Source organism: Lithobates pipiens, unplaced genomic scaffold, assembly GCF_037356315.1.
Source record: "Lithobates pipiens isolate NorthernLeopardFrog02 unplaced genomic scaffold, aLitPip1_a1.2 Scaffold_19, whole genome shotgun sequence".
NCBI lineage: Eukaryota > Metazoa > Chordata > Amphibia > Anura > Ranidae > Lithobates > Lithobates pipiens.
The window spans coordinates 597,803,491-597,821,654 of record NW_027507764.1 but is presented as its reverse complement, the minus strand read 5'-3'; the positions used below and the strand labels follow the sequence as shown (position 1 = coordinate 597,821,654).

The 18,164-nt window shown below is 46.1% G+C and overlaps 1 protein-coding gene across 1 annotated transcript in view; it reads left to right on the top strand.

Moving 5' to 3' along the window:
• Positions 1-18,164, top strand: part of LOC143998145 (SCO-spondin-like) — a 296,161-nt gene that overhangs the window by 219,436 nt on the left and 58,561 nt on the right. The window contains exons 84-86 of the mRNA XM_077493885.1: positions 3,903-4,123; positions 4,307-4,348; positions 13,233-13,403. Of these exons, the coding sequence (XP_077350011.1) occupies positions 3,903-4,123; positions 4,307-4,348; positions 13,233-13,403 (434 nt within the window). The remainder of the gene's footprint in view (positions 1-3,902; positions 4,124-4,306; positions 4,349-13,232; positions 13,404-18,164) is intronic.

Here is an 18,164-nt window from a genome sequence, read left to right as displayed (position 1 = left end):
TATATATATATAACCACTGTTTAGCAACAGCAATTTGAAACTCCCAGTCAGTTGGTCTTTGACGGTACCACGTTCCACCTTTTTTAACCACTAGAGATCCACACTATAGCCAAATGATGGTTACAGCGCGGACCGCCTTTACCGGGACTACGTCTATTGACGTGATCCCGTGCACGAGCGGCCTGAGCGCCCCCCTGAGGGGCACGCGCAGCACGCTCTGTGATCAGCGAGTCTATGAGACTTGCCTGATCACGGATCGGAGCAAAGGATCGATCCCAACCCCTTACCACGTGATCAGCTGTCAGCCAATGACAGCTGATCATGTGATATAACGGAGCCGGTAATCGGCTAATATTCCTCCTCGCGCTGACAGCGCGAGGAGAAAAAAAAAAGAGCCGGTCACCGGCAGCCGTGATCGGGACATTAGTCCCGATCACGGCCAGCTTACCAGTGCCCACCTGCCCCCTGCCAGTGCCACCTCAGTAATTAAAAAGTGTCCCCCATCAGTGCTCATAGTGCCACACATCAGTGCCCATAGTGCCACCCATCAGTGCCCACAGTCTGCCTCAACAACGGTGCTGCACTCTAGTGCCACATATCCGTGCCCATCAGTGTCATCTACCAGTGCCCATCAGTGCCGCCCATCAGTGCCCAGCAGTGCCACCTATCAGAGCCACTTATCAGTGCCACCAATCAGTGCCCATCAGTCCCATCTTTCAGTGGTACCTATCAGTGCCCCTTAGTGCCACTCATCTGTGCCACCCATCTGTGCCATGTTATCTGTGCCCATCTTTGCCCACCAGTGCCGCCTTATCTGTGCCCATCAGTACTGCCTTATCTGTGCCTATCGGTGCCACCTTATCTGTGCCTATTAGCGCCGCCTTAACTATGCCTATCAGTGCCCACCAGTGCAGCCTCATCAGCGCACTTCAATGAAGGAGAAAAATGACTTGTTTGCAAAATTTTATAACAAACTATTAAACATGATTTTTTATTTTTTGCATCTTTTTTTGTTTGTTTAGCAAAAAATAAAACTCCGAGCTGTGATTAAATACCACCAAAAGAAAGCTCTATTTGTGGGAAAAAAATTATAAAAATTTCATTTGGGTACAGTGTTGTATGACCGCGTAATTGTCATTCAAAGTGCATCAGCGCTGAAAGCTGAAAATTGGTCTGGGCAGGAGGGGGGTTTAAGTGCCCAGTAAGCAAGTGGTTAAACTTAACACTCTCCACCATTACACTGCGGGGCCACAGTGACCATACCGGGCCTCCGGCCGTTTATCAGTCCAGAGACAACCCCTTTTCCTGCAGTGCCACCGAATCCCGTACAGTGGTGTGAAAAAGTGTTTGCCCCCTTCCTCATTTCCTGTTCCTTTGCATGTTTGTCACACTTAAGTGTTTCGGAACATCAAACCAATTTAAACAATAGTCAAGGACAACACAAGTAAACACAAAATGCAATTTGTAAATGAAGGTGTTTATTATTAAAGGTGAAAAAAAATCCAAACCATCATGGCCCTGTGTGAAAAAGTGATTGCCCCCTAAACCTAATAACTGGTTGGGCCACCCTTAGCAGCAACAACTGCAACCAAGCGTTTGCGATAACGTGCAATGAGGCTTTTACAGCGTCCTGGAGGAATTTTGGCCCACTCATCTTTGCAGAATTGTCCTAATTCAGTTACATTAGAGGGTTTTCGAGCATGAACGGCCTTTTTAAGGTCATACCACAACATCTCAATAGGATTCAGGTCAGGACTTTGGCTAGGCCACTCCAAAGTCTTCATTTTGTTTTTCTTCAGCCATTCGGTGGTGGACTTGCTGGTGTGTTTAGGATCATTGTCCTGCTGCAGAACCCAAGTTCGTTTCAGCTTGAGTACACGAACAGATGGTCGGACATTCTCCTTCAGGATCTCTTGGTAGACAGCAGAATTCATAGTTCCTTTTATCACGGCAAGTCTTCCAGGTCCTGAAGCAGCAAAACAGCCCCAGACCATCACACTACCACCACCATATTTTACTGTTGGTATAATGTTCTTTTTATGAAATGCAGTGTTCCTTCTACGCCAGATATACTTGGACACACACCTTCCAAAGAGTTCCACTTTTGTCTCATCGCTCCACAGAATGTTGTCCCAAAAGTCTTGGGGATCATCAAGATGTGTTGTGGAGAAATTGAGACGAGCTTTGATGTTCTTTTTGCTCAGCAGTGGTTTTCTCCTTGGAACTCTGCCATGCAGGCCATTTTTGCCCAGTCTTTTCCTGATGGTGGAGGCATGAACGCTGACCTTAACTGAGGCAAGTGAGGCCTGCAGTTCCTTGGACGTTGTTGTGGGGTCTTTTGTGACCTCTTGGATGAGTCGTCGCTGCGCTCTTGGGGTCATTTTGGGCGGCCGGCCACTCCTGGGAAGGTTCACCACTGTTCCATGTCTTTGTCATTTGTGGATAATGGCTCTCACTGTGGTTCGCTGGATTCCCAAAGCTTTGGAAATGGCTTTATAACCCTTTCCAGACTGATAGATCTCAATTACTTTCTTTCTCAATTGTTCCTGAATTTCTTTGGGTCTCGGCATGATGTGTAGCTTTTAAGGATCTTCTGGTGGACCTTACTGTGTCAAGCAGCTCCTATTTAAGTGATGCCTTGATTGTGAACAGGTGTGGCAATAATCAGGCCTGGGTGAGGCTAGAGAAATTGAACTCAGGTGTGGACAACCACAGTTATAGTATGTTTTAACAAGGGGGGCAATCACTTTTTCACACAGGGCCATGATGGTTTGGATTTTTTTTCACCTTTAATAATAAACACCTTCATTTACAAATTGCATTTTGTGTTTACTTGTGTTGTCCTTGACTATTGTTTAAATTGGTTTGATGTTCCAAAACACTTAAGTGTGACAAACATGCAAAGGAACAGGAAATGAGGAAGGGGGCAAACACTTTTTCACACCACTGTATTCCAGCCTACCCTTCCGCTGGGATACAGCAAAAGGGGGCCCATATACCTATGAGCTCCCCCTCCCCCCCCCCACACTTCCATCATCTGTTTCCTTTTGCCCCATCAAAGACCAAAAGACACCGCCGCTGCCGCCGCTATGATGAACCTCATCACCGAAACCTGCAGGAAAAAAGTAAAACACAGACAAAGAAGAACGACAACCAACCCATAAATACCATCATTCCCTATACCACCAAAAAAATGGGCGGGTGGGTGGGCAGCTCTCTTCACCTTCTGCTCCACGCTTGCTTTCTAAGCCCCTCCCCTTCCTTTTTATACCGCCCCGCCCCCTTTCCATTCATCTCTTTCCTCCACCCCCCTACGCTCTTTCCCCTATAGCATCTGTCATGCCCGGCCCCCCACCCAGCTTTTAGCTGATTTCCCTTGCCTGGAGGGTGACCCTTTAGGGCACTGGGCTCCATGTGGGCTACTTTCCAGGTCCGGACCCGCCGGCATTGTCTCAGCACTTTCCCCGTCTCTAAAGACTCGCTCAGTGAGTGGTCGGCCTGTGAGGACAAGCTCCCGGAGCTCCTTTAGTTGCTGGGTCCCGTTATTCTCTATTTTCCGCTGCCTTTGCCGTAGGAAGGGGGTGGGGGGGTTAATGCTGAGGGGCTGAACTTTGACCTCATCCGCCAGGTAGAGTGTCGGGCTGGTGCACCGTGCTCTTTGCCACCATAGGAAGTATCTCCCATTCTGCTCCTATGGTGAGGACATCATCCAGAATGAGAAAAAGAGAAGCGGTCTTCCACCGCGAGGCAGAGACATCCTCCGCCCAAACCGTCCAATCACTAGAGAGAGATCTGGGGGGGAGGGAATCTCATCATCTTCAGGTTGGCGTGTTCTCTGAGCTGTTATCATATATGTGACATTGTATGTTGCTGCGTGTAACACCCGTCTCTCCTCCCTCCAGCACATGTACGAATGGCCGCATGGAGTGTGCATTTTCCGCTTGTCCTCAAGATGGAGGCTTCACCTTGTGGTCTCCCTGGAGCCCCTGTTCTGTCAGCTGCGGAGGCCTGGGCAATATGACGCGGTCCCGGGACTGTTCCAACCCTCCGCCGGCCAATGGGGGTAGAGAATGCGAGGGCCCCGGTGTGAACATCAAATACTGCCAGGCACCGGACTGTGAAGGTGAGATAAACCCTTCTTCTAGAACATTCTTTTCTTCCGCAGAATGCTCGATATATACAGCCACTATGACATCATACTGCACTTCTTCCCACGCCCAGGCTCCTATGATGATGTCATGCTGTTTTTCCTGAATATTACAATTTATGGGTCTGATATAAGTTCTGTCATTCTGTTTTTTTGCAGACGTCACCCCGCTGTCCCCGGAGCCCCCCACTGACATGGCCGGTAAGTCTCTGAGCTATCATATACATCTCATACATGGAGCTCTTCTCCATCCTACATCATATACATCTCATACATGGAGCTCTTCTCCATCCTACATCATATACATCTCAGACATGGCCGGTAAGTCTCTGAGCGATCATATGACCAGCAGTGACATGCGGTCTGGTGGATGAATGGGGTGTGGTCACTCATCAGATGTAACGCTTTATACATTCCCACTATGCTTATTCCTGATTCCAGACTCAACGCTGCCTCCTTCGTGGAGCTCTTCTCCATCCTACATCATATACATCTCAGACATGTCGCTCTTCTCCATCCTACATCATATACATCTCAGACATGGCACTCTTCTCCATCCTACATCATATCCATGTCAGACATGGCGCTCTTCTCCATCCTACATCATATACATCTCAGACATGGAGCTCTTCTACATCCTACATCATATCCATGTCAGACATGGAGCTCTCCTCCATCCTACATCATATACATCTCAGACATGGAGCTCTTCTCCATCCTACATCATATCCATGTCAGACATGGCGCTCTTCTCCATCCTACATCATATCCATGTCAGACATGGAGCTCTTCTCCATCCTACATCATATCCATGTCAGACATGGCGCTCTTCTCCATCCTACATCATATCCATGTCAGACATGGAGCTCTTCTCCATCCTACATCATATCCATGTCAGACATGGCGCTCTTCTCCATCCTACATCATATACATCTCAGACATGGCGCTCTTCTCCATCCTACATCATATACATCTCAGAAAAGGAGCTCTTCTCCATCCTACATCATATACATCTCAGACATGGAGCTCTTCTCCATCCTACATCATATACATCTCAGACATGGCGCTCTTCTCCATCCTACATCATATACATCTCAGACATGGAGCTCTTCTCCATCCTACATCATATACATCTCAGACATGGAGCTCTTCTCCATCCTACATCATATCCATGTCAGACATGGAGCTCTCCTCCATCCTACATCATATCCATGTCAGACATGGCGCTCTTCTCCATCCTACATCATATACATCTCAGACATGGCGCTCTTCTCCATCCTACATCATATCCATGTCAGACATGGAGCTCTTCTCCATCCTACATCATATACATCTCAGACATGGAGCTCTTCTCCATCCTACATCATATACATCTCAGAAAAGGAGCTCTTCTCCATCCTACATCATATACATCTCAGACATGGAGCTCTTCTCCATCCTACATCATATACATCTCAGACATGGCGCTCTTCTCCATCCTACATCATATACATCTCAGACATGGAGCTCTTCTCCATCCTACATCATATCCATGTCAGACATGGAGCTCTTCTCCATCCTACATCATATACATCTCAGACATGGAGCTCTTCTCCATCCTACATGATATACATCACATACATGGAGCTCTTCTCCATCCTACATCATATCCATGTCAGACATGGCGCTCTTCTCCATCCTACATCATATCCATGTCAGACATGGAGCTCTTCTCCATCCTACATCATATCCATGTCAGACATGGCGCTCTTCTCCATCCTACATCATATCCATGTCAGACATGGAGCTCTTCTCCATCCTACATCATATCCATGTCAGACATGGCGCTCTTCTCCATCCTACATCATATACATCTCAGACATGGCGCTCTTCTCCATCCTACATCATATACATCTCAGAAAAGGAGCTCTTCTCCATCCTACATCATATACATCTCAGACATGGAGCTCTTCTCCATCCTACATCATATACATCTCAGACATGGCGCTCTTCTCCATCCTACATCATATACATCTCAGACATGGAGCTCTTCTCCATCCTACATCATATACATCTCAGACATGGAGCTCTTCTCCATCCTACATCATATCCATGTCAGACATGGCGCTCTTCTCCATCCTACATCATATCCATGTCAGACATGGAGCTCTTCTCCATCCTACATCATATCCATGTCAGACATGGCGCTCTTCTCCATCCTACATCATATACATCTCAGACATGGCGCTCTTCTCCATCCTACATCATATACATCTCAGAAAAGGAGCTCTTCTCCATCCTACATCATATACATCTCAGACATGGAGCTCTTCTCCATCCTACATCATATACATCTCAGACATGGCGCTCTTCTCCATCCTACATCATATACATCTCAGAAAAGGAGCTCTTCTCCATCCTACATCATATACATCTCAGACATGGAGCTCTTCTCCATCCTACATCATATACATCTCAGACATGGAGCTCTTCTCCATCCTACATCATATACATCTCAGACATGGAGCTCTTCTCCATCCTACATCATATCCATGTCAGACATGGCGCTCTTCTCCATCCTACATCATATCCATGTCAGACATGGAGCTCTTCTCCATCCTACATCATATCCATGTCAGACATGGCGCTCTTCTCCATCCTACATCATATCCATGTCAGACATGGAGCTCTTCTCCATCCTACATCATATCCATGTCAGACATGGCGCTCTTCTCCATCCTACATCATATACATCTCAGACATGGCGCTCTTCTCCATCCTACATCATATACATCTCAGAAAAGGAGCTCTTCTCCATCCTACATCATATACATCTCAGACATGGAGCTCTTCTCCATCCTACATCATATACATCTCAGACATGGCGCTCTTCTCCATCCTACATCATATACATCTCAGACATGGAGCTCTTCTCCATCCTACATCATATACATCTCAGACATGGAGCTCTTCTCCATCCTACATCATATCCATGTCAGACATGGCGCTCTTCTCCATCCTACATCATATCCATGTCAGACATGGAGCTCTTCTCCATCCTACATCATATCCATGTCAGACATGGCGCTCTTCTCCATCCTACATCATATACATCTCAGACATGGCGCTCTTCTCCATCCTACATCATATACATCTCAGAAAAGGAGCTCTTCTCCATCCTACATCATATACATCTCAGACATGGAGCTCTTCTCCATCCTACATCATATACATCTCAGACATGGCGCTCTTCTCCATCCTACATCATATACATCTCAGACATGGAGCTCTTCTCCATCCTACATCATATCCATGTCAGACATGGAGCTCTTCTCCATCCTACATCATATCCATGTCAGACATGGCGCTCTTCTCCATCCTACATCATATACATCTCAGAAAAGGAGCTCTTCTCCATCCTACATCATATACATCTCAGACATGGCGCTCTTCTCCATCCTACATCATATACATCTCAGACATGGAGCTCTTCTCCATCCTACATGATATACATCACATACATGGAGCTCTTCTCCATCCTACATCATATCCATGTCAGACATGGCGCTCTTCTCCATCCTACATCATATACATCTCAGACATGGCGCTCTTCTCCATCCTACATCATATCCATGTCAGACATGGAGCTCTTCTCCATCCTACATCATATCCATGTCAGACATGGCGCTCTTCTCCATCCTACATCATATACATCTCAGAAAAGGAGCTCTTCTCCATCCTACATCATATACATCTCAGACATGGAGCTCTTCTCCATCCTACATCATATACATCTCAGACATGGCGCTCTTCTCCATCCTACATCATATACATCTCAGACATGGAGCTCTTCTCCATCCTACATCATATACATCTCAGACATGGAGCTCTTCTCCATCCTACATCATATCCATGTCAGACATGGCGCTCTTCTCCATCCTACATCATATCCATGTCAGACATGGAGCTCTTCTCCATCCTACATCATATCCATGTCAGACATGGCGCTCTTCTCCATCCTACATCATATACATCTCAGACATGGCGCTCTTCTCCATCCTACATCATATACATCTCAGAAAAGGAGCTCTTCTCCATCCTACATCATATACATCTCAGACATGGAGCTCTTCTCCATCCTACATCATATACATCTCAGACATGGCGCTCTTCTCCATCCTACATCATATACATCTCAGACATAGAGCTCTTCTCCATCCTACATCATATCCATGTCAGACATGGAGCTCTCCTCCATCCTACATCATATCCATGTCAGACATGGAGCTCTTCTCCATCCTACATCATATCCATGTCAGACATGGCGCTCTTCTCCATCCTACATCATATACATCTCAGAAAAGGAGCTCTTCTCCATCCTACATCATATACATCACAGACATGGAGCTCTTCTCCATCCTACATCATATACATCTCAGACATGGCGCTCTTCTCCATCCTACATCATATACATCTCAGACATGGAGCTCTTCTCCATCCTACATGATATACATCACATACATGGAGCTCTTCTCCATCCTACATCATATCCATGTCAGACATGGCGCTCTTCTCCATCCTACATCATATACATCTCAGACAAGGAGCTCTTCTCCATCCTACATCATATCCATGTCAGACACGGAGCTCTTCTCCATCCTACATCATATCCATGTCAGACATGGCGCTCTTCTCCATCCTACATCCTATACATCTCAGACATTGAGCTCTTCTCCATCCTACATCATATACATCACAGACATGGAGCTCTTCTCCATCCTACATCATATCCATGTCAGACATGGCGCTCTTCTCCATCCTACATCATATACATCTCAGACATGGAGCTCTTCTCCATCCTACATGATATACATCACATACATGGAGCTCTTCTCCATCCTACATCATATCCATGTCAGACATGGCGCTCTTCTCCATCCTACATCATATACATCTCAGACATGGCGCTCTTCTCCATCCTACATCATATCCATGTCAGACATGGAGCTCTTCTCCATCCTACATCATATCCATGTCAGACATGGCGCTCTTCTCCATCCTACATCATATCCATGTCAGACATGGAGCTCTTCTCCATCCTACATCATATACATCTCAGAAAAGGAGCTCTTCTCCATCCTACATCATATACATCTCAGACATGGAGCTCTTCTCCATCCTACATCATATACATCTCAGACATGGCGCTCTTCTCCATCCTACATCATATACATCTCAGACATGGAGCTCTTCTCCATCCTACATCATATACATCTCAGACATGGCGCTCTTCTCCATCCTACATCATATACATCTCAGACAAGGAGCTCTTCTCCATCCTACATCATATCCATGTCAGACACGGAGCTCTTCTCCATCCTACATCATATCCATGTCAGACATGGAGCTCTTCTCCATCCTACATCATATACATCTCAGACATGGCGCTCTTCTCCATCCTACATCATATACATCTCAGACATGGAGCTCTTCTCCATCCTACATCATATACATCTCAGACATGGAGCTCTTCTCCATCCTACATCATATCCATGTCAGACATGGCGCTCTTCTCCATCCTACATCATATCCATGTCAGACATGGAGCTCTTCTCCATCCTACATCATATCCATGTCAGACATGGCGCTCTTCTCCATCCTACATCATATACATCTCAGACATGGCGCTCTTCTCCATCCTACATCATATACATCTCAGAAAAGGAGCTCTTCTCCATCCTACATCATATACATCTCAGACATGGAGCTCTTCTCCATCCTACATCATATACATCTCAGACATGGCGCTCTTCTCCATCCTACATCATATCCATGTCAGACATGGAGCTCTTCTCCATCCTACATCATATACATCACAGACATGGAGCTCTTCTCCATCCTACATGATATACATCACATACATGGAGCTCTTCTCCATCCTACATCATATCCATGTCAGACATGGAGCTCTCCTCCATCCTACATCATATCCATGTCAGACATGGAGCTCTTCTCCATCCTACATCATATCCATGTCAGACATGGCGCTCTTCTCCATCCTACATCATATACATCTCAGAAAAGGAGCTCTTCTCCATCCTACATCATATACATCTCAGACATGGAGCTCTTCTCCATCCTACATCATATACATCTCAGACATGGCGCTCTTCTCCATCCTACATCATATACATCTCAGACATGGAGCTCTTCTCCATCCTACATGATATACATCACATACATGGAGCTCTTCTCCATCCTACATCATATCCATGTCAGACATGGCGCTCTTCTCCATCCTACATCATATACATCTCAGACAAGGAGCTCTTCTCCATCCTACATCATATCCATGTCAGACACGGAGCTCTTCTCCATCCTACATCATATCCATGTCAGACATGGCGCTCTTCTCCATCCTACATCCTATACATCTCAGACATTGAGCTCTTCTCCATCCTACATCATATACATCACAGACATGGAGCTCTTCTCCATCCTACATCATATCCATGTCAGACATGGCGCTCTTCTCCATCCTACATCCTATACATCTCAGACATGGAGCTCTCCTCCATCCTACATCATATCCATGTCAGACATGGCGCTCTTCTCCATCCTACATCATATCCATGTCAGACATGGAGCTCTTCTCCATCCTACATCATATCCATGTCAGACATGGCGCTCTTCTCCATCCTACATCCTATACATCTCAGACATTGAGCTCTTCTCCATCCTACATCATATACATCACAGACATGGAGCTCTTCTCCATCCTACATCATATCCATGTCAGACATGGCGCTCTTCTCCATCCTACATCCTATACATCTCAGACATGGAGCTCTCCTCCATCCTACATCATATCCATGTCAGACATGGCGCTCTTCTCCATCCTACATCATATCCATGTCAGACATGGAGCTCTTCTCCATCCTACATCATATCCATGTCAGACATGGCGCTCTTCTCCATCCTACATCATATACATCTCAGACATGGCGCTCTTCTCCATCCTACATCATATACATCTCAGAAAAGGAGCTCTTCTCCATCCTACATCATATACATCTCAGACATGGAGCTCTTCTCCATCCTACATCATATACATCTCAGACATGGCGCTCTTCTCCATCCTACATCATATCCATGTCAGACATGGAGCTCTTCTCCATCCTACATCATATCCATGTCAGACATGGAGCTCTCCTCCATCCTACATCATATCCATGTCAGACATGGAGCTCTTCTCCATCCTACATCATATCCATGTCAGACATGGCGCTCTTCTCCATCCTACATCATATACATCTCAGAAAAGGAGCTCTTCTCCATCCTACATCATATACATCTCAGACATGGAGCTCTTCTCCATCCTACATCATATACATCTCAGACATGGCGCTCTTCTCCATCCTACATCATATACATCTCAGACATGGAGCTCTTCTCCATCCTACATGATATACATCACATACATGGAGCTCTTCTCCATCCTACATCATATCCATGTCAGACATGGCGCTCTTCTCCATCCTACATCATATACATCTCAGACAAGGAGCTCTTCTCCATCCTACATCATATCCATGTCAGACACGGAGCTCTTCTCCATCCTACATCATATCCATGTCAGACATGGCGCTCTTCTCCATCCTACATCCTATACATCTCAGACATTGAGCTCTTCTCCATCCTACATCATATACATCACAGACATGGAGCTCTTCTCCATCCTACATCATATCCATGTCAGACATGGCGCTCTTCTCCATCCTACATCCTATACATCTCAGACATGGAGCTCTTCTCCATCCTACATCATATCCATGTCAGACATGGCGCTCTTCTCCATCCTACATCATATACATCTCAGACATGGCGCTCTTCTCCATCCTACATCATATACATCTCAGAAAAGGAGCTCTTCTCCATCCTACATGATATACATCACATACATGGAGCTCTTCTCCATCCTACATCATATCCATGTCAGACATGGCGCTCTTCTCCATCCTACATCATATACATCTCAGACATGGCGCTCTTCTCCATCCTACATCATATCCATGTCAGACATGGAGCTCTTCTCCATCCTACATCATATCCATGTCAGACATGGCGCTCTTCTCCATCCTACATCATATACATCTCAGAAAAGGAGCTCTTCTCCATCCTACATCATATACATCTCAGACATGGAGCTCTTCTCCATCCTACATCATATACATCTCAGACATGGCGCTCTTCTCCATCCTACATCATATACATCTCAGACATGGAGCTCTTCTCCATCCTACATGATATACATCACATACATGGAGCTCTTCTCCATCCTACATCATATCCATGTCAGACATGGCGCTCTTCTCCATCCTACATCATATACATCTCAGACAAGGAGCTCTTCTCCATCCTACATCATATCCATGTCAGACACGGAGCTCTTCTCCATCCTACATCATATCCATGTCAGACATGGCGCTCTTCTCCATCCTACATCCTATACATCTCAGACATTGAGCTCTTCTCCATCCTACATCATATACATCACAGACATGGAGCTCTTCTCCATCCTACATCATATCCATGTCAGACATGGCGCTCTTCTCCATCCTACATCCTATACATCTCAGACATTGAGCTCTTCTCCATCCTACATCATATACATCACAGACATGGAGCTCTTCTCCATCCTACATCATATCCATGTCAGACATGGCGCTCTTCTCCATCCTACATCCTATACATCTCAGACATTGAGCTCTTCTCCATCCTACATCATATACATCACATACATGGAGCTCTTCTCCATCCTACATCATATACATCTCAGACATGGAGCTCTTCTCCATCCTACATCATATACATCTCAGACATGGAGCTCTTCTCCATCCTACATCATATACATCACAGACACGGAGCTCTTCTCCATCCTACATCATATACATCTCAGACATGGAGCTCTTCTCCATCCTACATCATATACATCTCAGACATGGAGCTCTTCTCCATCCTACATCATATACATCACAGACATGGAGCTCTTCTCCATCATACACATCTGCTCTTCTCTCGGTAATCTCTGTGCACTCCTCTTTAGGCTCGGGAGATGAGGTATTTGGCCCGTGGTCCCCATGGACTCCGTGTTCCAAGAGCTGCTCGGACCCCCAGTTCCCTGCGGTGAAGGGCCGGTCCCGGTTCTGTCCCTCTGGAAGGAAATGTAGAGGAGAATCCTTCCAGGAGAAGAGCTGCAACCTCCCGCAGTGCTCAGGTAAGTCCCTGCCGAGGACTGACACCCAATTCTCTACACCCAAATCTGAGGATCATTTCCGGGGTCTCATCACCAGATCCATGTTGTGCCGGATTGGTCCTCCTGGAAAGAGCTCTGTGCCAGATCCATATCTATCACCTCCAATGAGTCTTCTCTAGAAATGACTTCTTCTGATTATATAGATCAGTCCCTGGCACCGGAAAGGAGTACCGGAGCCTAATGGCAGCCAGGTGACCAGCATTTCCAGCAATGGAGGCCACAGTGCAGGTTTTACTGACCATTATAATTGGCCCTTTACTAGTGTGATTCCATCATCATTCATGTGTGCAATTATTATATTGTGCCCCCCCCCATCTCTTTGCCCCCCACCCCCGCTCCCTTCCCACATATGGGTCTCTTCTACAGCAGAGCTAATCCAAATTCTGAAGACCTAAAAATATTATGGCCACTAGATGGAGCAGAGGAGTCTAGAACATACATTATTTCTTTGTAATAAGAGATACAATGTAACAATTGTAGAGAACGCTGGAGGGAATGAGCAGATGAATGTAACCAGTGGTGATAATTCCCTCCAGCGTTCCTCAACAATCCTTATTCTGATATTTCATCAGTTTATGATGCCGCTGAATTGACGTAACATTTCTCCCGACCCTCAGTTGACCATTTTCTGACCTTCAGTGGCCTACAGTTCGACCCCCTGACCTGCCTTTAACCTTCAGTTGAGCTCCTTCTGACCTTCAGTTATCCTCCTTCTGACCTTCAGTTATCCTCCTTCTCACCTTCAGTTATCCTCCTTCTCACCTTCAGTTATCCTCCTTCTGACCTTCAGTTATCCTCCTTCTCACCTTCAGTTATCCTCCTTCTGACCTTCAGTTATCCTCCTTCTCACCTTCAGTTATCCTCCTCCTGACCTTCAGTTATCCTCCTTCTCACCTTCAGTTATCCTCCTTCTGACCTTCAGTTATCCTCCTTCTCACCTTCAGTTATCCTCCTCCTGACCTTCAGTTATCCTCCTTCTGACCTTCAGTTATCCTCCCTCTGACCTTCAGTTATCCTCCTCCTGACCTTCAGTTATCCTCCTTCTCACCTTCAGTTATCCTCCTTCTGACCTTCAGTTATCCTCCTCCTGACCTTCAGTTATCCTCCTTCTGACCTTCAGTTATCCTCCTCCTGACCTTCAGTTATCCTCCTTCTCACCTTCAGTTATCCTCCTTCTGACCTTCAGTTATCCTCCTCCTGACCTTCAGTTATCCTCCTTCTGACCTTCAGTTATCCTCCTTCTGACCTTCAGTTATCCTCCTCCTGACCTTCAGTTATCCTCCTTCTCACCTTCAGTTATCCTCCTTCTCACCTTCAGTTATCCTCCTTCTCACCTTCAGTTATCCTCCTTCTCACCTTCAGTTATCCTCCTCCTGACCTTCAGTTATCCTCCTTCTGACCTTCAGTTATCCTCCTTCTCACCTTCAGTTATCCTCCTTCTGACCTGCAGTTATCCTCCTCCTGACCTTCAGTTATCCTCCTTCTGACCTTCAGTTATCCTCCTTCTCACCTTCAGTTATCCTCCTCCTGACCTTCAGTTATCCTCCTTCTCACCTTCAGTTATCCTCCTTCTGACCTTCAGTTATCCTCCTCCTGACCTTCAGTTATCCTCCTTCTGACCTTCAGTTATCCTCCTTCTCACCTTCAGTTATCCTCCTTCTGACCTTCAGTTATCCTCCTCCTGACCTTCAGTTATCCTCCTCCTGACCTTCAGTTATCCTCCTTCTTACCTTCAGTTATCCTCCTTCTCACCTTCAGTTATCCTCCTTCTGACCTTCAGTTATCCTCCTTCTGACCTTCAGTTATCCTCCTCCTGACCTTCAGTTATCCTCCTCCTGACCTGCATTTGACCTCCTTCTCACCTTCAGTTATCCTCCTTCTCACCTTCAGTTATCCTCCTTCTCACCTTCAGTTATCCTCCTTCTCACCTTCAGTTATCCTCCTTCTCACCTTCAGTTATCCTCCTTCTGACCTTCAGTTATCCTCCTTCTCACCTTCAGTTATCCTCCTTCTGACCTTCAGTTATCCTCCTTCTGACCTTCAGTTATCCTCCTTCTCACCTTCAGTTATCCTCCTCCTGACCTTCAGTTATCCTCCTTCTGACCTTCAGTTATCCTCCTTCTGACCTTCAGTTATCCTCCTTCTCACCTTCAGTTATCCTCCTCCTGACCTTCAGTTATCCTCCTTCTCACCTTCAGTTATCCTCCTTCTCACCTTCAGTTATCCTCCTTCTGACCTTCAGTTATCCTCCTCCTGACCTTCAGTTATCCTCCTTCTGACCTTCAGTTATCCTCCTCCTGACCTTCAGTTATCCTCCTTCTCACCTTCAGTTATCCTCCTTCTGACCTTCAGTTATCCTCCTCCTGACCTTCAGTTATCCTCCTTCTGACCTTCAGTTATCCTCCTTCTCACCTTCAGTTATCCTCCTTCTCACCTTCAGTTATCCTCCTTCTGACCTTCAGTTATCCTCCTTCTGACCTTCAGTTATCCTCCTTCTGACCTTCAGTTATCCTCCTTCTCACCTTCAGTTATCCTCCTTCTCACCTTCAGTTATCCTCCTTCTGACCTTCAGTTATCCTCCTTCTGACCTTCAGTTATCCTCCTTCTCACCTTCAGTTATCCTCCTTCTCACCTTCAGTTATCCTCCTTCTGACCTTCAGTTATCCTCCTTCTGACCTTCAGTTATCCTCCTTCTCACCTTCAGTTATCCTCCTTCTGACCTTCAGTTATCCTCCTCCTGACCTTCAGTTATCCTCCTTCTTACCTTCAGTTATCCTCCTCCTGACCTTCAGTTATCCTCCTTCTCACCTTCAGTTATCCTCCTCCTGACCTTCAGTTATCCTCCTTCTCACCTTCAGTTATCCTCCTCCTGACCTTCAGTTATCCTCCTTCTGACCTTCAGTTATCCTCCTTCTCACCTTCAGTTATCCTCCTTCTGACCTTCAGTTATCCTCCTCCTGACCTTCAGTTATCCTCCTTCTTACCTTCAGTTATCCTCCTCCTGACCTTCAGTTATCCTCCTTCTCACCTTCAGTTATCCTCCTTCTGACCTTCAGTTATCCTCCTTCTGACCTTCAGTTATCCTCCTTCTGACCTTCAGTTATCCTCCTCCTGACCTTCAGTTATCCTCCTCCTGACCTGCATTTGACCTCCTTCTCACCTTCAGTTATCCTCCTTCTGACCTTCAGTTATCCTCCTTCTCACCTTCAGTTATCCTCCTTCTCACCTTCAGTTATCCTCCTTCTGACCTTCAGTTATCCTCCTTCTCACCTTCAGTTATCCTCCTTCTCACCTTCAGTTATCCTCCTCCTGACCTTCAGTTATCCTCCTTCTCACCTTCAGTTATCCTCCTTGTGACCTTCAGTTATCCTCCTTCTGACCTTCAGTTATCCTCCTTCTGACCTTCAGTTATCCTCCTCCTGACCTTCAGTTATCCTCCTTCTCACCTTCAGTTATCCTCCTTGTGACCTTCAGTTATCCTCCTTCTGACCTTCAGTTATCCTCCTTCTGACCTTCAGTTATCCTCCTTCTCACCTTCAGTTATCCTCCTCCTGACCTTCAGTTATCCTCCTTCTGACCTTCAGTTATCCTCCTTCTGACCTTCAGTTATCCTCCTTCTCACCTTCAGTTATCCTCCTCCTGACCTTCAGTTATCCTCCTTCTCACCTTCAGTTATCCTCCTTCTCACCTTCAGTTATCCTCCTTCTCACCTTCAGTTATCCTCCTTCTGACCTTCAGTTATCCTCCTTCTCACCTTCAGTTATCCTCCTTCTCACCTTCAGTTATCCTTCTTCTCACCTTCAGTTATCCTCCTCCTGACCTTCAGTTATCCTCCTTCTCACCTTCAGTTATCCTCCTTCTCACCTTCAGTTATCCTCCTTCTCACCTTCAGTTATCCTCCTCCTGACCTTCAGTTATCCTCCTTCTCACCCTCAGTTATCCTCCTTCTGACCTTCAGTTATCCTCCTTCTCACCTTCAGTTATCCTCCTCCTGACCTTCAGTTATCCTCCTTCTCACCTTCAGTTATCCTCCTTCTGACCTTCAGTTATCCTCCTTCTCACCTTCAGTTATCCTCCTTCTCACCTTCAGTTATCCTCCTTCTCACCTTCAGTTATCCTCCTTCTGACCTTCAGTTATCCTCCTTCTCACCTTCAGTTATCCTCCTTCTGACCTTCAGTTATCCTCCTCCTGACCTTCAGTTATCCTCCTCCTGACCTTCAGTTATCCTCCTTCTCACCTTCAGTTATCCTCCTTCTGACCTTCAGTTATCCTCCTTCTCACCTTCAGTTATCCTCCTTCTCACCTTCAGTTATCCTCCTTCTGACCTTCAGTTATCCTCCTTCTCACCTTCAGTTATCCTCCTTCTGACCTTCAGTTATCCTCCTTCTCACCTTCAGTTATCCTCCTTCTCACCTTCAGTTATCCTCCTCCTGACCTTCAGTTATCCTCCTTCTCACCTTCAGTTATCCTCCTTCTCACCTTCAGTTATCCTCATTCTGACCTTCAGTTATCCTCCTTCTCACCTTCAGTTATCCTCCTTGTGACCTTCAGTTATCCTCGTTCTCACCTTCAGTTATCCTCCTTCTCACCTTCAGTTATCCTCGTTCTGACCTTCAGTTATCCTCCTTCTCACCTTCAGTTATCCTCCTTCTCACCTTCAGTTATCCTCCTTCTCACCTTCAGTTATCCTCCTTCTGACCTTCAGTTATCCTCCTTCTGAC